The 26185-nt window shown below is 39.0% G+C and overlaps 1 protein-coding gene across 2 annotated transcripts in view; it reads left to right on the top strand.

The window, feature by feature from the left end:
* LOC125785884 (telomerase protein component 1-like) overlaps positions 1 to 26185 on the top strand; it is a 50826-nt gene that overhangs the window by 21851 nt on the left and 2790 nt on the right. The window contains exons 19-45 of one of the 2 annotated variants that reach the window (XM_049470063.1): positions 248 to 369; positions 1005 to 1118; positions 1872 to 1989; positions 2079 to 2258; positions 2341 to 2507; positions 3075 to 3216; positions 4210 to 4389; positions 5719 to 5851; positions 5960 to 6119; positions 7465 to 7598; positions 7685 to 7773; positions 9293 to 9407; positions 9581 to 9622; positions 10508 to 10706; positions 11696 to 11816; positions 11982 to 12106; positions 13228 to 13327; positions 13411 to 13566; positions 13667 to 13879; positions 14618 to 14674; positions 16948 to 17068; positions 18032 to 18162; positions 19676 to 19797; positions 21757 to 21897; positions 21986 to 22085; positions 22658 to 23291; positions 26063 to 26145. In XM_049470063.1, coding sequence (XP_049326020.1) covers positions 248 to 369; positions 1005 to 1118; positions 1872 to 1989; positions 2079 to 2258; positions 2341 to 2507; positions 3075 to 3216; positions 4210 to 4389; positions 5719 to 5851; positions 5960 to 6119; positions 7465 to 7598; positions 7685 to 7773; positions 9293 to 9407; positions 9581 to 9622; positions 10508 to 10706; positions 11696 to 11816; positions 11982 to 12106; positions 13228 to 13327; positions 13411 to 13566; positions 13667 to 13879; positions 14618 to 14674; positions 16948 to 17068; positions 18032 to 18162; positions 19676 to 19797; positions 21757 to 21897; positions 21986 to 22085; positions 22658 to 23291; positions 26063 to 26145 — 3999 coding nt within the window. Of the gene's footprint in view, positions 1 to 247; positions 370 to 1004; positions 1119 to 1871; positions 1990 to 2078; positions 2259 to 2340; positions 2508 to 3074; positions 3217 to 4209; positions 4390 to 5718; positions 5852 to 5959; positions 6120 to 7464; positions 7599 to 7684; positions 7774 to 9292; positions 9408 to 9580; positions 9623 to 10507; positions 10707 to 11695; positions 11817 to 11981; positions 12107 to 13227; positions 13328 to 13410; positions 13567 to 13666; positions 13880 to 14617; positions 14675 to 16947; positions 17075 to 18031; positions 18163 to 19675; positions 19798 to 21756; positions 21898 to 21985; positions 22086 to 22657; positions 23292 to 26062; positions 26146 to 26185 lie in introns of both variants that reach the window. The other variant, XM_049470062.1, reaches the window with a different exon arrangement.

Below are 26185 nucleotides of genomic sequence, written 5' to 3'. Positions count from 1 at the left end.
CAACACTTTCACTGCCTGTTGCTTGGAATATCACTGTAAATGTCTCAATTTCCTGTGTAGTCCAGTTCACTGAGCTGATAAGAACACACCTCAAATCTTCTTCTTTTTTTAAATAAAGAGCATGAGACTCATCGCTCCATCTAGTTTTCTAAAGATGCAGTCATTAAAATTTCTCATTTTTAAATTTTGATCATTATCGTCCTCATTGATACTGTTGATATTAATGTTCTCATATCTCCTCTACCAGCTGGGCACCGACCCCTGCAGCCTGTCAGTCACAGAGATGGAGATTCGTCAGTTTCAGTCTGTGTATCCCGACTCTGCTCAGAACCGCATGTTCTTCTATTTCAGATCTCCACAGCTGCTCAGGTATTACTGCACTTAGTTTCATTAGTTACACTACACTAATACACTAACTGACCAGTAAGTAGTAAAACTGGTAATGTCCCCCTTATGATGCTTTCTATTCAAACTCTAATGTCAGACTTCTACGTTCATACTGGAACGCCCCCACAAGTCAGATTACATAATTAACAAACCCAATTTCAGAATCCGGTATGACTGCCTCACAAATCAACAGTATTAATAAAAGAAGTATTATACAGTTTATCAAACTGAAAAAACTACCATCTAAGTGATATTTGGAAATAGCAAAGCTCACAAACGGAGCTTGGAAATAGTAACACTAGTTAACCAAAGTGACAAAAAAAGGATAACAGCAGTAATCTATGGTACTTAGGTATGTATTTAGAGTAAATAAGGAAATTGAATGGATGTATCTTTGAATTCTACAACTTGTCAAACAGCCAACACTGAAATAATGCGCTATTCAGACATAACTAGTCCTAGCTACCTAAACTGAAAATAGCTAACAAACATACTAACAAACTGAACTAAGCAAAATTAGCCAACACAAACTATATGGAAATCCATATTTATATAACATTTTATAACATTGTTGATCATCTTTGCTGTTTGTGTTGTTTTTGTTTCACTGTTCTCAGCTCAGTTCCTGTGGCATGGAGAGCAGATTTCACAGCTGAGTCGAGAGAATCAGAGGATAAACTGAAGGACTTGAAAGAATGGATCCGGAAAAACGAGTTCCGAGTAATAGAAAAGTAAGTCATGGCGCAACGTGATGCTCATTGCTGTCTTACACCATGCAAATAGTCTATTTTCATGCCTTGTGCCTGCATTGTTTAAAAAGCATTGGTGCTTCTAAATATATCTACACCGATGGACATGGTGGTATGGAAATTAGGGCTGTTCAGTCAAATTTCTGGTGTATTTGCTATCTTGGCAATGAAAAAACACAGGTGCTCCACTGACTGAATACAACCTAGACAGACATCAACAGTCAGACGTTCATTGCTAACTTGGCAGTGAATTGTCAGGTTGAACAGGTGCGTCCCAAAAGCATTTTCACCTGTTTTTACGCACACATGGACACTTTTACATCAACAATAAACAGAATTAACGAGCATGAACAAGCCGGGAATTTCCCTCTACTAAGAAGTGTTTATATAATTATATAATAGTAACATGCCAAAGTCAGTGCACACCTGGTTCATAAAGGGAATGGCAAGTGACATGTTATGCCTAAAATACACCCATAATTATTTAAGAGATTTAGCCATGCAAGGCGTACTTTTCCCATCATTATGATAGCAAAGACACACTGACACACCCTAAATCAAGCTGCATAGGTCGCTAAACTAGTGCCCATGGTGTTGAACCTCTTACAGCATAGGGAGAGGTTTCTAATAAAGTGGCCAGTAAGTGGAAGTTCAGGGCGGTAGGTGTTTCTATAATAAAGTGGGCAGTGATTGTAAGTACAGAGATCTGAAATGGTGGCTGGGTTCTCTCTGCAGTTACCCGTGTGAGTGGTCCGGGGTGGTGGGCGGTCGGCCCGCTGTGGGAGGACTGGAGGAAATGGCGAAGGCTGTGACGGAAGATCTCTGGACAGCTTTACAGAAGCTCTTTGTGGAGGTCAGCCTTTCAGTTCAAACTCGTTATAAAGAAATCAATGCTCCAGCCCTGACCTCACACACACACTTTGATTGGTTTATTTCTGACAGGAAGTAGATGAGGCTGATTTTATTAAACAGCAGGAAATGCACCAGGAAGCACAGCGACGGCACTTCCACAGAAGGAGGAAGTTCATTTCTGCTGCGATGGGAAAGATTCAAGAGTCTCAGCGAAAAGGAGGGATCCTATTGGTGGAGGGGAGTCCTGGTGCGGGCAAGACGGCTTTCATGGTAAATGGTTTTATGCGCAGATACACACAAAAATACAACACACACACTCTTCATAATGAAACACACTCTGTTTTTTCTTCAGGCTGCTGTTGCTCACGCCCTCAAATCTCCTGCGTGTGATGTCATTTCCTACTCCACAACTGCTAGCCAATCAGCTAGGAGCATTAGCCACATGTTGCGCTGTTTGGTCCAAAGTCTGAGGAAGATGAAGGAAGTAGAGGAAGAGCTGGCTCCAAGTGTATCCTACAGGTACAGGATGTAGAAATGTTTTCCATAAATCATTTTTAAAGATACAAGATGAGATATGGTTGGGCATGGAGGTGAACAGGTCCTAAGTGGCATTCTGTAGAACATTTACCTACAGCTGGCCCTGTAGATCCTGTTCTACACTTGTTGCTGAAACTACAATCAAACTGGTGCCTTAAATGCTTGATTGGTGATGAATCTGGTGACCAGTAAGGGCAAGGAAGTGTTAGAATCTGGCAATACCCAGACATTCATGGGAAATGCTATCTGTTTTCTATGGCTACCGGTGAAGAACAACTTAATGTTTCAGCAATTTTAGACCAGTGCACAAAGCAAACTCCTTAAAGGTTTGGTGTGGAAAAACTTTACTGGCCTGCATAGAGCCCTGACCTCAACCCCACCCAACATCTTTATTATTAAACAGAATTTAACCTCTAACCTCACAAATGTTCTTCTAGATAGTTGGATGCATTTTTTTTTTTTTACTTTTTAAAACATTGTTTGTAACTTACTCCACCTTTAATTATGAAAGTCCTGCTGCTGTTATTGGTCCGTTGTCTCGTGTTCCAGAGCCCTGCGGTCTGAGTTCCACCTGCGCTTGGCTGAGCTTGGAGAAGATCCACTGCTGGTCTTGTTTGTTGATGGAGCAGATCTTGTACACGATGCCAGAGGTCAGATGGTCTCTGATTGGATACCAGAGAACATCCCCAAGGTCAGAATTTCAAACACAAATAAAATACATTTTTATATTAGATAAATCTGTACAAGTGTACAAGTATAAGAGCACAAATCTGTGAACATTTTCTCATCCAATGTTTCTTTTCCCAAAACTTTTCCCACAAAAAGCTTAAACTTTTTTATATCAACCTTTTCTCTTCTTTATTATTGTAAATTGTTATTAATTATATTATTATTATTATTATTATTTTATTTATTTTCATGAATGAAGAAATATGAGTATAAATAAAGCATTTTTTGTTTGTTTGTTTTTTTACGTAAAAAACTTTTCCCAAATGTGAGACATGGTCAATATGTCGTATTTAATTGGAATGGTTAATTGTTATTGGAGAGTTTTCTGCAGTAAGGTCCACTTTATTCTGGTAAGGCTTTACCTTTGTTAAACATTGTTGTGAGGATTTGCTTTCTGTGTAAGTGCATTTTTAACCCTTAATGCCGCTGAACCCACTGAACAAAGGGGTGTACAGAAACCTGTGTGGAGAAGTGGTTATGATTTTTGATCTTTTTCTGATGAGGCCTGTAATGATAATTACAGTATTGACTTATTGTATAATTATATAGACATAACCTCAAACATTTGTGCTTATCTAGTGTTATGTGTGGAGGCAGGGGAACTGTGGGTCTTGCCCCTGCCAGGGTGTGTAGCCCCTCTCTGTCCCAGCTGGCTGCTCAATCAGTCCAATGTGAGCCAGCTGGGACAGAGAGGGGCTGGGCATCCTGATGTGGGGTGGACCCACAGTTCCCCTGCCTCCACACATAAGACCAGATAAGAATATTATCAATAACTAAATATGCATTGTAACTGCATTATTTTGTTATTGAATTACCATTATATCCGTGGCACAGAAAGCTCTTAATATAATAACAATCAATATAATATCAATACCAATAATATCATTTATTACAATCATTTTGGGGCTGTCTGCAGTGTATTAACACACTTCACTCTCCTGTCTGTGCTCTTTAGGGGGTGTGTCTGGTCCTGAGTGTCTCCACAGGTTCAGCTCTCTGTAACTCTCTCAGTAAGAGGAGGTGCTGTGTGTCATTTCCGCTGGGACTATTACCCTGGCCTGAGCGCTGGGACGTCCTGCTGAAGGAGCTGGGTGTGTGTGGAGGGGAACTGAAGGATTCAGAGTCCAGCAAACAGGTCAGTCCATCATCTGTGATCCCAGAGAGACAGAATGAGTGAAGAACAGAATGATGAGCAGTCAGGTGAAGTGCAGACGATAGATAGATAGATAGATAGATAGATAGATAGATAGATAGATAGACAGACAGACAGACAGACAGACAGACAGACAGAGACGCTGCTGATGAAGAAAGGAGCCGGCAGTTCACTCTACCTCCGACTGGTCTGTGAGGAGCTGAGGAACCACGCTTCATTTCAGGAGGTTACAGCCTAATCATCATGATAATAATGATTTATGTTATGGTAGTAATGATGGGGATGATTATGGTGTTAAAGTTGTGATGATTCTGGTAATGATTCTGATTGTACAGGTGGTGATTGTGGTAATGATGGTAATGGGAATGATGATTAACAATAATGATCATTAATGAGTAATGATGACAGTGATATTGATGGTGGTTATGATAGTATTAATGTTGGTAAGTTTGATGTTTATGATGTTGGTGATGATGTTTGTGATGATTGTGGTGGTGATATTAACAGTAATGATGATATTGTGATATTAATAATCATTAATGAGTAATGATGACAGTGATGGTGGTTATGATAGTAATGATGTTGGTAAGTTTGATGTTTATGATGATGGTGATGGTGTTTGTGATGATAGTGATGATGGTTGTGATGATTTTGGTGGTGATATTGACAGTAATGATGATATTGTGATATTAATAATCATTAATGAGGAATGATGACAGTTATATTGATGGCGGTTATAGTAGTATTGATGTTGGTAAGTTTGATGTTTATCATGATGTTTGTGATGATGGTGATGATGGTTGTGATGATTTTGGTGGTGATATTGACAGTAATGATGATATTGTGATATTAATAATCATTAATGAGTAATGATGACAGTGATGGTGGTTATGCTAGTAATGATGTTGGTAAGTTTGATGTTTATGATGATGGTGATGGTGTTTGTGATGATGGTGATGATGGTTGTGATGATTTTGGTGGTGATATTGACAGTAATGATGATATTGTGATATTAGTTATAATTAATGATGACAGTGATATTGGATGGTAGTTATCATAGTAATGATGTTGGTAAGTTTGATGTTTGTGATGATAGTGCCGATGGTTGTGATGATTTTGGTGGTGATATTAACAGTAATGATGATATTGTGATATTAATAATCATTAATGAGTAATGATGCCAGTGATATTAGTTGGTGGTTCTGATTGTAATGATGTTGGAAAGTTTGATGTTTATGATGGTGGTAATTATGATAATGGGGGTAATGATTTTGATAATGTTGACAGTGGTGATGATGTGATGATTTTCAGATGATGGACAGTGTCCAGGCTCTTCCTCAGTCTCTGTGTGAGCTGGTTCAGCACACTCTGCTCAGGCTGCAGACCCAGTTTGGGATTGCAGGGCTGGACTGGACACTGGCTGCTCTAAGTGTCAGCTCCACTGGTACGAGGATCTTTAATCTTATCTCATTTTCTCGCCTGTATTTTTTTTCATCCACAGCATTTACATTATGATCCGGAGCTGCATCAGAAATGTATTGTGTTTTCTCAGGTTTGAGGGACAGAGATCTGTACACTCTGCTGAACCTGTGCAGCGACCTGAGCTCCATTCGGCGTCCCCAAACCTGGCAGGAAACGCTTCATTTGGCCAAGAACCCAAAGAACAGAGTGCCCATGATGGTGCTCTGCCAGCTGGCAGTAACTTTGCGAAGGTTAATAATCAGTGTACAGTAGAAGTTTAAAGTTTAAAATCATTAACTTATATTTCTGTTATTAGGAAATGGCAGTTAATGGGGACTAAATAATATCTGAAAGGCCAAGAAAACTTTCAAAGAGAATTGTTTATATGCTGGTAAGACAGGCAAGTCTGTAAGAGGAAGAATACAAGACAACTGTCACAGAGCTTTTCCACCGACGTGGAATCGTCTGTAACGTCTGTTTGTCTGTTTGTTTTTCCACTGCAGCTGTGCAGCGCCGTCTGTTGATAATGTATGATATAACATTTTGACGGTTGACCCAAAACTGGTGGAATTGTGGGCTGGTTCGCTAAAAAGCACCACAGTTCTTATAACCCCAAGCAAACCAGAGACCTATTTCATGGAACAGAGCGCAATCAGGGGTTGAGAGATGAGAGGGCAGTTCTCTGTAAAGTTGCTTTGTGTCAGCTTCTGTTGTAAAAAGCGCTATATAAATAAAATTGAATTGAATTAACATGACTATGAAAACAAGAAGTAACAGAAAAACTGAGAAAAGTCAAGGACACTTACAGATCTAAAACGAAGCATAAAAAAAGACAAAGATCACTAAAGCAAAAGGGCTCTTTATACACACTGGGAGACTGGGAACACCTGGGGAGGATGACGAGGGGGCGGGGTTACAAACAAACCCAGGAGACAGTACTGACAAGGCAGAGGCACATTGGGAAAAACAGAAACAGATAGAAAGCAGGACATGAACAGAATGGACAAAGGAAGAAAACAAGACATACAAGACAACAGTGTTTGCCAGCTGTAATTCTGAAAAAAGGTCTACAGTAAAATAACCTTGTTTACGACTTTATCGCCAGTGATGCTGGTGATCAACAAGATTAAAAAGCCACTAAACCTAAACCATTTTTTTTTCATTAATAGCTGAAATGTGTTCCTTTGAAGTCATGAAACGTAACAGTCCTGCTAAAATGTTTCTATAAACCTTTCCTAATCTTTAAAAAACACTTTTATTTCAGTCATTTCAGTAGATAATGTGGACACATCACAATATGCAAATCAGTTAATCAATAATACCCCCCGCTGACGTCCGACCATCTGGGTCTCACCGCTATTAGAGGCACACTGCTGCTGCTGCAGCTCAGCCAATTAGCTCTACCTCCTGCCCCGCCTCTAAACCCATACATCATTCAGAGCCCCTCCCAAAATACCACTCCCATTTTTTAGCCTTTTTTAAATTTAAGCTGAGGGTGGAGTCAGCTAAAATCAGGGGGTTTAGTTACCCCTTAATTGGCATACAGTGATTTGATGGAGATAAAAATCTTTAAGGATCTAATGTCTCCCAATGCAGGTTGATCCAGCCGTCCCTTTCACACTCACCAGACGAGCCCCTCGCGATGACCAATGAGGAAGTCCGATCAGCTTTCATGCAGTTCTGTGGTTCTACAGAGGAGGATCTGAACAGAGCTCATTTAATATTATCAGGTAAGACACCAGTTCACAGCGTTTTAACCCTCAGAAACGAGACGTTTATCTGCTCTGTGGTCACGCCCTGAATATTTCCTCCACAGCTCACCTGTGGTTACGATCAGACCCTCACGAGAACAACACCTTCATTCACTGTGACGCAGAAGCTCTGAATTACCTGCTAACTCACCTGGTCAGTTCTTCAGCTTTCTTCTGTACAGAACACCCCACCCTCTTTACCCCTAAAGCTAGAGCATCTGTAGCTTTACAGTGAGGAGTTCAGAGGGGTAAAGACTAAATTCTGAATCAGATAACATCAGCCTCTACTGTGGGACAGAGTGAGGTGTATCAGAGCTGGGTATCCGGCGCTTTTCTCCGAGTGTGCTGACTGCCTAGTGATGCTGCATCAGCAACAGCTGGAAATGAGCTGGAGTCTGACTTCACATGTATCAGATTAAGGCCTAGAAATTAGATTAATAAATCTCATAAATAGAGCTGGATTTTAGATCAGTTATTGGATTCCTCAGCACATGCGTTCACTTACTCTGATTTCTTTCAGTTTGTTTAGTTTTGCTCATCCACACAAACCCACAAGTGAGAACACAAGTGAGACAGGTGCTCATTCAGAAAGCCTGTCTCTGTCTTTACAGCAGTTTAGAGACAGCTGTAGGAAGGGCAGATTGGTTTTATATTAAAAATAGATCCATATTAGGCAATAAATGATTATTTTAAAAAAGATATTTGTTATTATATATTTGCTTTTATTTGCTTATATAGTTTGTTGTGTATATTGAATTAAATTTGTAATTTTGCACTTAGTTCCTTGGAATGTTGTCAGAGACTGTGAAACAAGGCCTTAAAAATGGCAGGTAGAAAAATGGCGGAAAAGTCAAACAAAAAACATGCCACATGGCATGGCTCAAAAAAAGCAAGTAGTACCAAACAAATCTAGAAACTTAAACACTTTTCGGCTCTCTTTTCTTTATTTTGTAAGCCTTTTGTTTTCTTTTGAGATGTTTCTTTCTTTTTTGTCTCTCTTCTCTTTTACCCAATGTTACCGGTCAGCTCTCTACAAAGGTGCGACAGAGAAATTTGAGAAGAGAAGTTTGGCTGGGGGTTTTTAAGCTGTGTTTATACCTAAGCCTGGTCTGTGCTGATTACTGCTAGGGATTCTGGGACTTTGAGTTTTTTAATAGGCAACCTTCTTAAAGTTATTGGTTGATTGCAAAGTAGAAATCTGATTATTGTCTATTATCTGAATATTCAAGTGCATATAAACATGTTGATTAAATAACTCAAAAGATAACTGGAAATTAAATACATTCAATGTAAAAAAATGGGACTATTGGCATGTTCATCATGAAACCTGCAAAGAATGTAAAAGGCAGCTTGTGATTTTAAATTATGCCAAATATTAAAAAAAAAAAAAGGAAATTCAAGTTTTTGTTCTGCCTTTTTTTCTGACAATTTTTGGGGTTTCTACTGTTAAGTGTGCTGGAATGTAAATTAGTGTGAATATTATTGATTTAATTGATCACTTATTATGATCATAAAATTATGAGTGTACTAAGTGATGTTTATTATTTTGGTAGCTAATGTTGTCAATATTAGCATGTATTCTAGCAGTTTTAGAAAAGCATTTGTATTTGCGTGGTTTATGCTCTTGAATTATTGAACAGTTTTACAGCTCTCTTATCTCTTTAACTCCTCAGATGAAGTGTGGACAGTGGGAGCAGGTGCATTTCCTGCTCTCCAGTTACTACTTCCTGTATGCTAATGTTCGACATGGACTCCTGCACCCCCTGCTGGAGAGCTATACTCTGTTGTGTAAGTCTTACTCACTGTGACAGACACAGTGTAAGCCTTGCTGATAAAACGCTGATGAATACTAGATTTTAGTATTGGTGGATTTTCCTTTGCTGAATTTAAAAATAGATTTAAAGCAAAACTTGCACATAAAAGTATTTTACAAATATAAATTTATTGATTTCTTTCTGCAGTAAAGAGAGACAAAGTTGACAGGTGCTTGACGGAAACATCAGGTAGGACAAATTCAGCTTTTCTCACTTTAGCTTCTGAAATGTTAGATATAATTAATAACAAAGTCAAAGATTATTGGTGCATAAAGGGAACTTTTAAGACCTCTGCTTAACATAATAATGTATAGTATAAAGTATTTAAATGTAAATATGTATATATAATAAAATACACAGTTTTAGCGACCAGACTACTTTTTTATTATATATTAGATATTTTTTTATGTCTTTGTTTATTTATTTAGTTAGTTAGTTAGTTACATAGGTAGGTAATCAGCCAGGTATCATTCAGTTTGTCAGACATTCAGTTAGTTAGGTAATTAGTTAATTAATCAGTTAGTTCACTAGTCAGAAAGTTAGTGGTTTGATCAGTTAGCCAAATAATTTATTCATAATTTATAAGCTTTTAGTCAGTTAGTTTAGTAATGAAGTCAGTTTATTAGTTCATCACTTTTTTATCTAGTCTGTTGAATATTTAGCTAGCAGATAATTAGTAACGTACTCAGTTAGTTTATCAGTTAGCAAATTGAGCTGATTATCTCAGTTAGTTACTCAGTAAGTCAGTCGAGTAGTTCAATAATCACTTAGTAACCTGGTGAGTTAATCAGTTGGGTAGTTATTAAGTTAGATATTTGGCTCTTTGGTAAATGTATGTCAGTTATTTAGTCAGTAGGGTACTAAGTTAGTTGGTCAGATGGTTATTTATTTATTTATTTATTTATTTATTTATTTATTTATAGGTCAGACAGTGAGGCCCAAGTAATAGTAATAGAATTAGAATAGAATAGAATAGAAAGTAAGAAAGACCTGAATGGATTTTTGTGTGCATTGTCTAATTATTCCTCATTACTGTTTTACTCTTTTTATTTCCCCTCACTATCCTCTCCACAGATGATGTTTGGCAGTGTGAAGATTTCCTGAAGCGCCACGCCCCCCTCCTCTCCCATTGGCCGGCTCTGTTTGTGCAGCAGGCTCTAAACGAGGCAGATGACTCCCCCGCCCGAGTCTGGGCTGAGAGGATCGTCCTGCAGGGAGGAGTGAGGGCACTGAAGAGGCTGAATAAAACCGGACCCTCAGAGCAGCAGGACGGGTACAATCTCCTCCCCTCCACAGTGCAGTGCAGTGCAGTAATGAAGAGTTAATCAAAATAGAATTAACTAAAACTAAACTGAGGGTTAAACACGGATATATAGAGTTATTAATGGAAGAATGTTTGGCGTGGTTGGGTAAGTTAGTGGGTTGGGTGGACGGGTCAGGTTGTGGGTGGGAGATTGAGTGGGTGGGTTGGAAGGGTGGGTTGGGATGTTGGGTTGACTGGGTTGATGGGTGGGTGCTGGGCTTGGTGAGTTGGGTGATTGGGTTGATGGGTGGATGGTTGGTGGGTTGGGTGGACGAGTTGGTTTGGTGGGTGGTTATGTTGGAAGGGTTGTGTGAGTGGGTGGTTTGGGAGGGTTGGGTGATTGGGTTGGGAGGGTGGGATGGTTAATTGGGTCGATGGGTGGGTGCTGGGCTTGGTGGTTTGGGAGGGTGAGTGAGTGGATTGGAGAGTGAGTGAGTGAGTGAGTGAGTGGGTGGGTGGGTTGAGTGATTGGGTGGGTTGAGTGAGTGGGTGGGTTGAGTGATTGGGTGGGTTGAGTGATTGGGTGGGTTGAGTGAGTGGGTGGGTTGAGTGATTGGGTGGGTTAAGTGATTGGTTGGGTTAAGTGAGTTTGTAGTAAGTCAGTTAATTTGTGAGGTAGTTTATTGGTTATTTAATTAATTAATTAATTAGGTGATCAGTCAATACGTCAGTCTGTTAGCCAGTCAGGGAGTCAGTTAGTTAGCTGGTTACAAGTCATGTACATAAGATACTTCTACAAATAGCTTTTAGAAGCACATCAGTGAATAAAAGTGTAATTAGAAAGTTTGATGATCATAAGGGAGACATAAATACTAAAATGAAATTAAATAAAATACATTAAGGTAAATAATAAAGATTTGTGTGTGTGTGTGTGTGTGAATGTGCTCTTTGTGATGTCTGTGTTTATCTGTTATTGTAATTATAATCTAGTGCTGATATTTCTGGTTTATTATTTGCAGTGAGCTGGTGTCCAGGTTGCCCTGGGCTCCGTCCTGTGTGGCTGTGAGTCCAGGGGGCGTGTTTTTAGTGGTGGGGACTGAGAAGGGCATTCTGCACATTTTCCTTTTAGACACTAAACAGGTAATAATTAATCTATTGAAACACACACAGATCTTTAACACTGCAGATACACTGCAGATTAATTCCAGGCCCGACTCACTCTTTCACATTTCTGCACGAGTCCTGTTTCTGTTTAGAATTCTGAACTTTATTCTCATCCTGTTCTGATCATGCTCACTGAAACAGGAAGTGAGGTCACTGGTCAGCACCTGTGATGGTATCTCTGGCTGCATCTTCCTGGAGGAGAGTGTGGTGTGCATCACTTCATACAGCGGTCAGGTGGAGGTGTGGGATTTTCAGTCTGGCTGCAGGTAAATACAGTTAATATGATCACTACTATTAGTGATTATGAGCAGTTAGATAGTGAATAGCAAGTACCAAACACTACCCCAGAGCACAGCCTGAGGGATATGCCACATTCATTTTGTAGAACCGAGTGAATGTTGAAGGAGACATCCAAGTCGTGCAGATGTCGGCAATCCAGGGATCTAAGATACCCCTCTAAAGTAATAATTTTTGAAGCTGCTGAGTGGTCCTGCCGCTGGAGAGAGAGCACAGTTGGTCTTGCTCTGTCTTGGTGGGTACAGTAGATGGCGCTTTCTCCCCTCATCACTCCTAGAGTGATGTCGATCAGCACAAGACGTCTGTGAGCTGATGTATCAGAACCGAGTCGCTGCGCATTCCTCCAAGTGCACTGTGATGCTACTTGGCAAGTTAGAAGCTGTTTTTAGCAGTTTAAAAAGAGGGGAAATTTTCACCCTCTTGGTGTTGTGGCATCACTTGTGGTGGGGGATATACAGCTGAGTAGCAGCTGAATAGGTGGGAAATTTGACTTAGCTAAATTGGGAGAATAAATGGGAGAAATGTTTAAATAAATCTTTATAAAAAGTAATGATTTCAGCCGCTGTTATGGCCTGTCTAGAGGTAGGCCACAATATAAAAAGGTGACTCCCCCATACTTCCCAAACCTCCACCCACCAGACCAGTCACAGACACGAAGATATGAGTCTCAGGCTTCAGGGATGATCTCAGCCCAAAATAATACTAAACATTACTCCCCAAACTAACCCAACTATAAGAAGGCAAAGAAATTATCCCAGCCGGCATCGGGCATAAGGCAGTACAATTGTATGATATAGCTAATCGGCTCTTCCAGTGTAAATGGTTTTTGATTTATTGGAAAACATAAAAAAGTGTTACAACAGCCCATAAAACAGTCTCCCCTACTACTGTGTGTACGAACACACACATACTCATATTAGTAGTAATAAGTGTAAAACTTCTAGAACTACTAGTAATACAGACAGTTCTGATTGCAGTTTTGTGATTAATGTTGGGAAGAGGTCAGTGCTGATATCCTAAAACAAAGAAACAAGATGTTTCAGAGAATTTTAGAGACTTTTAAAGAGGCAGAATTGTGTTTTCCCTCCAGAACGGCCCGTCTGAATGTCCACTCCAGGAAAATCACAGGATGTGATGTCAGCTCAGACAGGAAGCTCTTTGCCACCGTCTCGCTGGACTTCAGTCTGAAGGTCAGACCTGGTGGATGTTTATAGAGCTGGAACTGGTTTATGTGGGTGATGTTTTAATTTGGGCTGCTGTTGGGTTTGTGCAGGTCTGGTCGTCCCGAGGGCTTCAGCAGGTGGCTTCTCTCCTTCAGCCATCTCCTCCAAACTGTGTGACCTTTGACCCCGCGGGGATACTGGTGGCTGTGGGCTGCTGGGACGGAGCGGTGCGAGTGTGGAAGTGGATCGATAAGCAGGAGCACAAGGTAAAGAAGAGGAAGAGGAGGAGGAGTCAAAAGAGGAAGTGGAGTTACTGAGACACGAACATCAACTTTCATTACTGCTCTCTTTCTCTTTCTCTCTCAGACTCTGATTGGTCACGGCTCCTCTGTGCGCTGTGTGCGGTTCTGCAGCTCGTCGTATTTGCTGTGTTCGGGTAGTTTGGACGGAGAGGTGCGGCTGTGGTCACTTCCTGCAGAGAACTGTATGTGGCGCCGTCAGGCTCACTGCGGTTCTGTGGAGGCTCTCAGTTTTCTGGCTGATGAAGAGATCATGCTGAGCGCTGGGCGTGACGGCACGGTAAAGAAAACACAGGCAACAGTGTGCCCACATGAGCCTCTTTCACACAGACACTGAAATCCCAAACATACGCAGTGTTTATTAACTGCCTCAGACATCACCATGATTACTTCCTGGTAGCTTCCTGTTAGGAGGTGTAGATCATATGTGAGTGCGCTCTGAGTGCATTACTGAATGAATGAATGAAGTTCAACATATATATAGAAACCCAAGGACGCTTTACAATTTATACATTTTACACACAACCATTCATACTCAGCACTCATCTACACACCAGAGAGAAGCAACAGCCAATAGTGTACAGCGTACTCTCAACCGGAAACAACCGTCCACCTGGAGGACTGCATTGATATCTAATCTATATCTGGGCACAGTCATGCATACATTTACACACACACACACACACACACACACACACACACACACACACACAACATACATACATACATACATACATACCACACACTTACACACACATACACCAGAATAATTTTAGAGTATCAATTTTTCTAGGCAATTTAGATTATCCAATTTACCTAATCTTCATGTTTTTGGACTGTGGGAGGAAACCCACACAGACACACGGAGAACATGAAAACTCCCCCCAGATAGGGCCTTGAACCCAAGACCCCAGTGAATGGGGGGCTAACGTGCTAACCACTAAGCCACCATGTTGTGCTTCATTGTACTCATTCTGTAGTTGGATTTCAGCAGTGTGTTTCTGTCCGTTTTCTTCAGGTTCACTTGTGGTCAGCTGGTTTTGGGCGCTCTGCTTCTGTCCCCAGAGAGCAAAAGGTATTTTTTTATAGGTACATATATTATGTATGTGTATATTTGTGTATAAATGTGTCGTCTCGATTTGTTATTTTGCCTCCCCATCCGACCCAAGTCACAGCTGATAACAAGCTGAATATATTTTATTTTCATGATCTGGAGGTCAGACACTGAAAGAACTGATTACGGTCCTGGTTAATTCTCGTTCTGGCAGCCTGGTCCTTGGGGACCTCATTGTACCACACCTTTCATGGGCCAAGGGGAGTTTGGGCAGGCCAAGGAACCAGGCTACCTGTCTCAGAGGAAGACAGAATTGCATCTGGATAGTCTGGTGATGTCCAGAAATACATTATCATGTGAAATAGGCAGAAGCAGTTCAGAGGGTTTTGTTAAGCAACTTACAAACAGTAAATATATGTAAAATTATTGATAGTGGAATATAGCTTAAAAATATATTTTGATAACACTTTACATTAAGTGTTGACTAACTAACATGAATGAATGAATTAGTTACCATGAATAAGACATGAGGTAGTACATTAAAAATGCTTAGGTCATGTTAGACAAACACAGAACGACAGCATTAATGAATGTTACTTTCACATTACAAGTGAATAATTTGTTAAAATGAACAATAAATCATATATTTTATTATCATATACTTTACTAGTGTTGGATAAACAAGTAACAACTGCATTAGTTCATCTTCTTGTAATTGTTAAATATTTATTAAGTAAATATTAGTCTATGTGTTACGCCCTCGCTATGTTTTCCTGTGTTTTCCCCGTTTCCTAGTGTGTTTCTCCAGTACTTTTCCATCACTTGTGTCTAATTTGTAGCTCCGCCCCTCGTTACCTGTCTCCCCAGGTGTTCATTGTTTCATGTTCAGTATAAATAGTACCTGTTAGTCTACGTTTGCTGTCGGTCTTTGCACCTTCCTACGTTGTCTGTCACGTCACGTCCTAGTTATAGTTTTGCCAAGTTTCTAGTTCTTTTGTTAGTTTGTATTATTTGCTTATATCTCGTGTTTGTTTATATCCCTTGTTTTGTATATATTTATGTATTTATCCTTTGTATATATATCCCTAGCCCTGTTTAGTTATTATCTGTTTAGTTTAGCTACTTATCTGTTTAGTTTAGCTCTTTGTTTGTTTTCCCTGTTTGTTTATGTGCATATTTATATTCGTTATTCCCCTGTTTGTTTATTTGTTTATTTGTTATTTATTAAAAGTCTGGTCTTACCCGCATATAAATCCGCCTCCCGTCTCATCCCAGCGTCACACTATGCTTCATTTCATCATATATATGTCGGAGTGTTTGTTGAAATTCAACTTACATGTAGAAATTGTAAATATAATCCATGATTAACCAATAATGCCTTTGTTAAGCATTATTAACATCTGTTAACCCTTACTAAGCACTTATACAGACAGCTCTGTTCAGTAAAATAAATATACCTGATGTAAAGTAAAATTTAAATAATTCTAATCCATGTACAGATGTATTTCCAATAGAAGTAAAAATGTAAAATATATAATATTATATTAGTTAACTGACATCAGTAAATAAAACAAGTAGCTGGCTACCACTGCATAAGAGTTATCACAGCCAAATATATTTATAACTAATATTTAATTAATAAATATTTAACAATTACTGTATGAATAGTTGCAGCATGTACGCAAATTACAAGAAGAGCAGTTGTTACTCGTTTACCTGATATTAGTTTAGATTATTAATGAAGTGTATGATTTATTGTTCATCTTAACAAATGCTTTACTTCAAACGTTAATGTGAAAGTAACATTAATTAATACTGTAGTTCTGTGTTTAATTAACATTACCTACGCATTGTTAATGTATTACCTTAATGTCTTATTCAGGGTAACTAATGTATTCATTCATGTTAGTTAGTCAACACTTAACGTAAAGTGTTAGAGATATTTTTTTGCACTTGAAAAAATGGAATTTAATAAACACCTCCCTCTTGCATCTGACCCAAAGCATTCTCACCTGCTGCACGGGCAACGCTGAACGACTGATTTTTTTATTGTGATGTAATTATATATAATGTTAATTAAAGGGTTTTTTTATTGTGATGTAATTATATATAATGTTAATTAAAGGTTTTTTTTATTGTGATGTAATTATATATAATGTTAATTAAATATTTTTTTTTGTGATGTAATTTTATATAATGTTAATTAAATAATATTTTTATTGTGATGTAATTTTATATAATGTTAATTAAAGATGCAGTTCTGTAGTTTACTCTCTCTCTCTGTCTCTCTGAAGGTGGATACTGGTTTTCTTCGCTGTCCCGGTGGAGCAGTCCGAGCCCTGGCGTGTGGACGTAGCGGATGTGTTTTCTCAGTGTCTGATGATCGCTCTGTGAGAGCCTGGAGCCTCTCTACAGGTACAGGTACAGAATATCAGCTACACTCTGCTCTCAGTGCAGGAAGAGAGACCAGGAGGGTTTACAGAGAAACACACTCACACCAGAAACATGGCTGCTTTTTAAACAAAACAGTTTTCAAATGGAAATTGATTGATATCGTACTTGTCGGTCAGATTATGAAAAAAACAATGGACTGAATTGTTAAAGAGTAGCTGTGGACTTTATTTTCCTTTCAATTGGAAAACTTCTCCATTAAAAATGCTGTGTAGCCTAAACCTGGCTTAATCCCTGTTTGAGAAACCTGTACATACAGTATTTGTCGCTACACCGTTCATATTTATTTACAGCTTACACTGTTTTCTTTTTATTTTATGATACATTGTAAATTTAATACTGAAGACTATATTAAAGCTATACAGGAACACATGCTGAATTAGTCTGTAAACAAAAAGTAAAAAAAAAAGATTTCAGATTTCTATTTGAGGACAGATCTGCAGACTTTTAATCTCAGTGTCTTCATGAGGGAGAGTCACCTGGAATAGTTTTCTCAGCATCTTGAAGGAAGGAGTTCCTGGAGGTGCTGAACAATAGCTGCTACTTTTCCTTCACGCTGTGAAGCTCCAGCTCATCCCAATTAAATCACCTCAAATCACCATCTCAGTTCATCGGGTTTAGATCAGGGGATTAATGTGGAGGACTAACACTTTCTTACTGTTTAATACATAATTATATATGTGTCCTTTAATCATTTTAATGTCTTTAATATTGATCTACAATGTAGACTGAGGAGTGAGGAGGTGTTCAAATGTTTTGTAGAGGTTGTATAGAGGTTTTCTGTTGTCTATGAATGATGTCTTATAGAGAACAGAAACAAAAGCGGCCCAAGTATTGAACCTTGAGGTTTACCATGTTAATTTTTCCGTGTTTGACTAAATGTTTTTTTTTTTATTGTTTTTATTCGATCTGTAATTGTGTCTATAGTGCATCCTCCTGAACAGAGGGAGTCTCTGAGTGCAGTCTGCTTCCTGGAGAAGGGGAAGCTGCTGGTGTGTGGATTCAGCTCAGGCAGATTGGAGTTATGGCATCAAAATAAGCTGATTTATTCTGATAAGGTAACTAAACTACTACATAATCTAATATATTAGGTGGTTTAGATTAGTAAAAAATTGGTAACTGTGCAAAGGTTATGGCACAAGAAATGTAACAGTAAATAAGTTAAAGTGAATAAATAATAAAAAAAAAACAGGAAACCCAGGGTTATTCCACCAAATATTGATTTCTGAACTCTTAAAACATTTTTGTTGTTTCAGCCATTTCTCTTTTTCTGCAAATAAATGCTCTAAATAACAATATTTTTATTTGGAATTTGGGAGAAATGTTGTCAGTCATTTATGGGACATTCCAGGATTTTGGTACATTTCAGGGGTGGTCACTTCTAAAAAAAAAATTGATCTTCAATTTGATCATTTTTAGTCATATATTTATTAAATACAGGTAATAGACTATCAAAAAGTTTGATTTGTCAAGCTCAGGTATCAAAGCAGTTTTTTTAATTAGGTTATGTAATATATTTGGTAACTTACAGTAACAGGGTTGCGAGTAACAGGGTTGCAAATCTAGGCTAAGTTGTGGTTTACCCCAGGAACAGATGCTAACTGTAAAATTTAGCTATGTATACAATATCAAGGACAAACATGGTTATATAAGTATATAAAGTAAATTTTGACTCTACTCATTATTAGTCTTACAATATGAGTAACAGGGTTGAGTTCACTGAGTGACACACACAACTTGCACAAACATATTTGGAAAAAAAACTTGAAAATTGTTAGAGCGCTTACTCTTGGTCTTGCCATGTGGGCAGAAAATGTCCTTGTGATGTCACTTCCTTTGTGCCAGTAGACAAATATTTTTAACTCTTTCTCTGCAGGTAAAATTCCTTATGGTAACAGGGTTGAGCGCATGTTGTGGGATACAACTTAATAGCAAAAAACTGTAACATGCAAAACAATGTAGACCAAAGAAGCTGTTTTCATAAGTAAAGGAGATGCAGATCAACAATATACAAGAGGAAGTCATTTATTTAGAGCTTATTTTAATTGTTCAATCTGCCAAAGGAGTTGGTCACCCAATGTGTGGGACAAGAGAAAACGGCCATTTTTTGAGGTGGTCCAAAGATATTTGGTGTTTTGAATAATATCTAAGGAGCTTATTTTTCCACCATATTTTACAGTTTGTCTTATAACAAGTACATTTTTCACAAAAAATAGTCATTTAGATATTTTGGAAATGTACATTTAAAATTTAGGTGGTGGGACAGGAAATGTACCAAAATCCTGGAATGTCCCTTATACAATAAAACAACAATGTTTATTTTACTCAAACATAAACCTATAAATAGCAAAATCAGAAAAACTGATTCAGAAACTGATCAGAAAGTCGTCTCTTATTTTTTTCCAGAGCTGTATTTTTTAATATTGTAACCAAAGGTGTCCAAAGTTTTGAATTTGCACCTACTATAATAATAAAATACCTTGAATATTATTAAAAGTTTTACAGTAAAGTCTTTGTGAGTGGGTGTAATGTAATCAGTGTTTTCTGGACGTGTTCTCTGGTGATCTGTAGGTTAGTGATGGTGGGATTGGAGCGCTGACCGGTATGCCGGATAAGCAGCTGGCTGTGAGCTGCAGTGATCGCTCAGTGACCGTGTGGAAGCTGGAGCTAGACTCTGAGCTCTGCACTGCAGGGTATGTTTAGCTTTTTTCACTATTTTTCACTATTGTTCAAAAATGTAATTGTAGTAAAAGAGTACATTTCTAGCTGTACACTAATCTAATGCACAGCACAGACGTGAATTTTCACAAAAACACAAGATCCAGTGGCGGATGCTGGTCTTTCAAGGAGGGGAAGCTCAATTTCGGCCTACATCTTAACATATGTCGTTTATTTATACAAAAATTCTACTCTCCCTGAGATGTTTTTTTGTAAACAAAAGGCATTATTTTCAAGTTTTCACTACACAACAAAAAGGTACCCATTCTTTACATTGAACAATTACATAAAAAAGACACTATGACAACATAAAAAGACACTATAAACATAAAATGATCAGTAAAAAAAAACATTTCGCAAAACCTTTAAAGTTGGTAAAGGAAAAAATGCAGGTAAATTTATTTCCTTTTTGGACAGTTTTAATTTCCTGTAATAATCCCTTTATTAATTTAAATTATTTTAATTATTTTTAATAATAACACAATACTTACTACTGGCCCCTGTTCATTTATGTCCTGAGATAGTTTCATCAAGAGGAATGGCCATCAGTACATTTTATTTGTTACAGCACTTCCAGTCAGCCAGCTCACTTTATCATACCAGAACAGCTGAAAATACCTGTTACTTTTCCCCACCTTTTACACCAAATTAATCTGAGCAGTTGATCTGCCCTGCTGTTTAACTCTTTAAGTTTTTCTTCGTAAGGAAGACTATCAAATGGATTTTTACACTAAAAGATCGCTGATTCGCTCATTTCGCTGTCAATCAAAAAGGGACTCCGCCTCAGACAGATCATCCAATCATCACGCAGAAGCTGAGCGTCTGCCCCATAGACCCCCAGAGATGCTGAGCGTCCGATGGGCGGGACGAAGCCCAGCGTTTATCCAATGACTCGTCTGGTTTGGCCGCTCGCTTTGCTCCGCTATTGAAGTCTGTGCACTGTTTAAAGCAGCGCTGTGAAGCTGCGGGAATGAGTGAGAGGAAAGCCGCGGCGTTACCAGTGATAAGAAGCTGATTCTGAACTAAGTTCAGCGCGGTGTAGCGCATATTTAATCAGGGACATGTACACACAACAGTATATATTTAATCACTTATTTTTTTACATTTTAGGGGAAGCTGAGCTTCCCTTGCAGTCTTAGAGCAATCGCCACTGACAAGATCATATAAAATTCAAATGTTTTTAACTTTAATCCAATCAAAGAACAGCAGGAGTAGTTTTCTTCAAAATGGAGAAAAGATTAGGTTTATTGGCTTCTGAACACAAGCCGTACAAAACCAGTCTGAAAAACTATCCGGACCAATCAGGAAAGATTTAATATGGAAGCTGCTGTCTGACCAAGTTGATCGTCTAGACTTGTATTTAACCAGCAAGCCAACCAGCTAAAAAGAAATAGCCTCAGAAATAAGGATGCACCAAAAGGAAATAAAAAATCTGTTAGAAGCAGAAATCAAACAAAATTAAACATTTGGCTGAAAGTTGAATCTCAATACTGTTTTTATGTAAATTGTATATAATAATATTTATTGAGCACTTAACATTCCAGCAGAAGGACTGCAGAATTAGTACAGCTGTTCTAATTATACATTTACCTCAGTGAGGCTAATCAAGTGAAATTTTCACAATGTGTTTTTTAGCTGAGCATACAAGCTGTACAGGGCTTGGATAGTAAGATTAGCTCAGCTACATTACTCTTACTCTTTTACATTAAACCCCCCTCAGAGTTTTGTCATTTTGATTTCATGTTTTTTTTGTATAACAATATCAAGCAGCAGCAGCAGCAGCAATAATGTTAAATCTATGTAGCAGAAACACTGCTATACTTCACAGCATGGCCTGAATGGGTCTTTTTGCAGGACTTAAACTAATCAAACTCACACCGCTGCTGGAAACTGATCCCTGCAGCTGAAGAATGACTGAGTTCTGTATTGTTTAGTGTGTTTAAGGTGTCGTCGTACACGCTGGATATTCCTGCGGCTCACCTGCTCTACAGTAACATCCTGCTGGCCGTGTGCCGAGACGCCAGCATTGTTGACGTCTTCTCTACAGCCGGAGACAACAGACAATGCCTTAACACGTACGTACGTACACACACACACACACACACACACTGTGCGTAAACTGTGAGCTAACTGTCAGTGTCTGTTACTTGGTTGTCGTTTCAGCTGGTTTAATAATATACAGCCTCTGGGAGTGGTGAAGAACGATGCCAAGAGCTTTTGGATTGTAGGAGAAAGTAAATCTGAACTCCAGCTCATCTTTGTTGTAAGTACATACAAGAGCGTAGGAGCGGGCTTGATATTGGGGGGGACACATTTGCCAATATAAACCCAAGCCCACCCTATAGTTTCGTAGAACAACATTTGTGGAAATTACTTTTAATTAAAAGTAAATTATTATTATAAGGTGATTATAATAACCAGCAAGCTGATTGGCTGTTTCTACTGAGCGGCGGGACTTAATACCTGAACCGGCTCCGTGATTGGTCCGGTCTGTCTCCTCATTAATAGGACAGCTGATCTGAGCAAAACGATATAATTTTTGGGGGGGACAAATCCACCTGTTTCTAATATTGGGTGGGACATGTCCCCCCCATCCCCCCCCCCCCCCCCCGGTTCCTACGCCAATGAGTACATAGACATGATATTATAGTTACCTTATAGTTCCCTTAAAAACCACAAATAGCAGATATTGTCACATTTTGTACATTTTAATATCAGTTTATATCGTTTCTCATAACCACTCAATCAGTGTGATAAAATATAGAGAAATGATTAATACAATCTTCCAGTTTTCAATTCTATAATTATTAATAAAGTCATTGCTGTCTTCTGCAGCTCTCTGTAGTTTCTGGTAGCTGCTGGTATTCTGATTTCTGCAACATTAATCTGGGCTGGGAGAAAGAAGGATCCCGAGAAGAGCATCATGAGGAAAAGCGTGAGGAACAGTCCGAGGAGCATCATGAGGAAAAGCGTGAGGAACTGTCCGAGGAGCATCATGAGGAAAAGCGTGAGGAACTGTCCGAGGAGCATCATGAGGAAAAGCGTGAGGAACAGTCCGAGGAGCATCATGAGGAAAAGCGTGAGAAACAGTCCAAAGAGCATCATGAGGAAAAGCGTGAGGAACAGTCCAAGGAGCATCATGAGGAAAAGCGTGAGGAACAGTCCGAGGAGCATCATGAGGAAAAGCGTGAGAAACAGTCCAAAGAGCATCATGAGGAAAAGCGTGAGGAACAGTCCGAGGAGCATCATGAGGAAAAGCGTGAGGAACAGTCCGAGGAGCATCATGAGGAAAAGCGTGAGGAACAGTCCGAGGAGCATCATGAGGAAAAGCGTGAGGAACAGTCCGAGGAGCATCTTGAGGAAAAGCGTGAGGAACAGTCCGAGGAGCATCATGAGGAAAAGCGTGAGGAACAGTCCGAGGAATATAAACAGAGGAAAGTTTGGGTTACAGCAGCTACCATACATGAAGGTATGATTTTAATGTAAACCATACTACTTAAAGAATACACACAACACACAATACACACTACGGCCCTATCTTACATCCTGTGTAAGGTGCCTCGGGATGCTTATTGCTATCTTAAACCTCGCCAACAGTCCATTTTCACACCTTGCACCTGTGCCGGTAAAATTGCAAAAGAGCTATTTCATGGGCGTGGTGATCTGGAAATTAGGTGTGTTCATGTACATTTCTGGTGTATTACTCTCTTGCCAATGAAAAACATAGGTGCTTCCCTTACTGATTAGAACCCTGACAACGGTCACTAGTCAGATGTTAATTCCTGTCTTGGCACATGTACAACGCTGCTCGTTATGCACACATGAACACACAGCAGTGCACAAACCCAACTTTCATATCAACAATAAAAAGAATAAAGATAAAAATAACTTTGCTGTTCCCTCAAATGAGCTGCTGGAGCTCCTTCACAATGTGAATGCAAAGCTCAGTTTCCTCTGCTGAGGAGCGTCAGACACGTCCAGGTAGCTGCACCATTAAAATAGCAATCCACCAAAGTCGGAGCTCATCTGGCTCTTAAAGGGAATGATAAGCAAGTGACATGCTAATTGGTTTATTTCATGTTACACCCAAAACACGCCCATGATTCATTAAGAGTTAGTACATGTCTTTTGTGTGTTTTGAGCTGGCAAGGTGTACTTTTCCCGTCGTTACAATAGCAAAGACACACTGACACGCCCTAAATCAAGCTGAATGCTACACAGTTGATGGCTCACCTATAGATCGCTGTTTGTGTTTTACAGCGAACACAAACAAGCAAACAAATAAAGAAATTTATAGACATAAACATTTATGTATATCAATATATACATATATACCTACACTAGGGTTGCAGCGGTAACCGGTTTCACGGTATACCATGGTATTAAAATGCACGGTTATCATACCGTGTGTGTTTGCTTATTACCGGTAAAACGCAAGCCAGCGGAGAAACTCACCCGCGCATGCGCAACTCTGCTCCGCTTCAGCTGCTCAGCACACAGCGGTGAGAACAGCAGAAAGTGCATCAGACTAAACAAACCTCCGTCCGCCTAAAAAAAGGCTAAACTAAAATCAGCAGTGTGGGACTATTTCAGAGACCCGCCGAACGCACCCGAGGATGGTTATCCGATTTGTAATCAATGTGGACATACGTCAAACCTGTTCTCCCATGTCCGAGAACACCACCCCGCCGTGCAGCGCAAAGTATGTGTTTAGTTTATAATTTTACTCTGAACCTAAATAAAACCTCTTTGTAGTCGTGCACAACCCATGCGGTAAGCGCCCGCAAAAGCGCTGAGTTATCCGAAATTTGGGCACGCAGGTACAGGCGTGAAGTGCGTGCTATGACGGATTCACGTGTCCGTGTAAAGGTGCTCGCCGGACTGGATGTGAAAGACGCCATTCATTTACATGCGTTCATTTTCAAATTCTGACGTGCCTGTTTTTCATGTGTTAAAACCAGACTCGCTGTGAAAGCCTTAAAATAGAAATCTCTATTGTGAGGATCATGTCAGAAATAAAATCCCCTCTCTCTGCAGTATCTGGTTATATACCAACTTGGCAGTAAAACGGACGTTTACAACAGTTGTTTATCAGACACTGACCCAGGCTCAGTTTATCAGATATTAAATAATTTAAACTTAAATAATTGTACTGAATATTTTAAATACAGGATCTTTACTTCTTAGAGGACATGTAATGTGTGACACGTGTGTGTATGTATTTTTTTTTTTTATATATATACACCTATATGCCCTTAAGAGTAGTGGAAAAACCTGGTTTCCTTCACCTGATGGTGTACAGCTTATTTTTCTTTAAGGAGACATTATCTATATAATTTTTTCAGGTTTCTACAATAAATAGTTAATTGAACAAAAAAACCTTTGTTGTAATTTCTTTAAGGGTCAGTTTAATAACAAACTGTGATACCGTGATACCGCAGTATTTTCTGAGACGGTTATCATACCGTGAAAATCTCATACCGTTGCAACCCTAACCTACACATAGCTAAACAGAAAACAGAATCATGAACATGTGTAAAAATCTACCTAATAATATCCACCCTTTTTATTTACATTTTTTTAAATATTGTTTATTTTGTGTTTAAACATTGTTATTTACTGTAGTGTTAGATGTGGTTGCCAGGTGTGTACGGAACCCTTAAGGAGGTTTGCCATTTAAATACAGAACCCTCACTGGAGGGATTCTAACAATAGTTCTGAGGTTTGAAGAGACTCATGCAGGAGATCAGACAGGAGAGAAGTTGTTGGGTTTTTAGTAAAACCAGCTGCAGTACTAACAGCATACTGTTCTATATTTTACTGCATATGATACACTGTTCATAATTCATAATCAGTTCAAATAGATCCACATCCATTACAAGATGATTACTATTTGAAATATTTTAAAATTCACCAGCAATTTTGCATTTTGTGAGTTTCACTCTCTCTCTCTCTCTCTCTCTCTCTCTCTATATATATATATATATATATATATATATATATATTGTTAAACTCTCTAATTATCCAACACTGTGTCTTGTCACACCTCTATTTAACAATGATCATTAACACAGTCAGGAAATTTTTAGAAGATCACCTTGCAGATCTCCCGGCACAGTTTATTCGGGACAAAACAAGCTTTATGTGTTTGATAGGAGATGTGCTGCAGTTCCACAGGTCTATTTAACATGTTCCTGCTTTAAACACACACTTTGAACCCTTTCTCCATGTTCAATCCAGGCTTTATCGTGTGTGGAGACGCCAAGGGGTACATGTGGACCAACCAGCCGCCGAGCATGACCAGCTGGAGCAAGAAAAGACGAGTGAGCGTTCTCTTACTGAAGGTTTAGTGAGTGAATGAGA

The sequence above is a fragment of the Astyanax mexicanus genome, chromosome 21, assembly GCF_023375975.1.
Source record: "Astyanax mexicanus isolate ESR-SI-001 chromosome 21, AstMex3_surface, whole genome shotgun sequence".
In the NCBI taxonomy this organism is placed as follows: domain Eukaryota; kingdom Metazoa; phylum Chordata; class Actinopteri; order Characiformes; family Acestrorhamphidae; genus Astyanax; species Astyanax mexicanus.
This window is presented reverse-complemented; position numbering and strand designations above follow the sequence as displayed.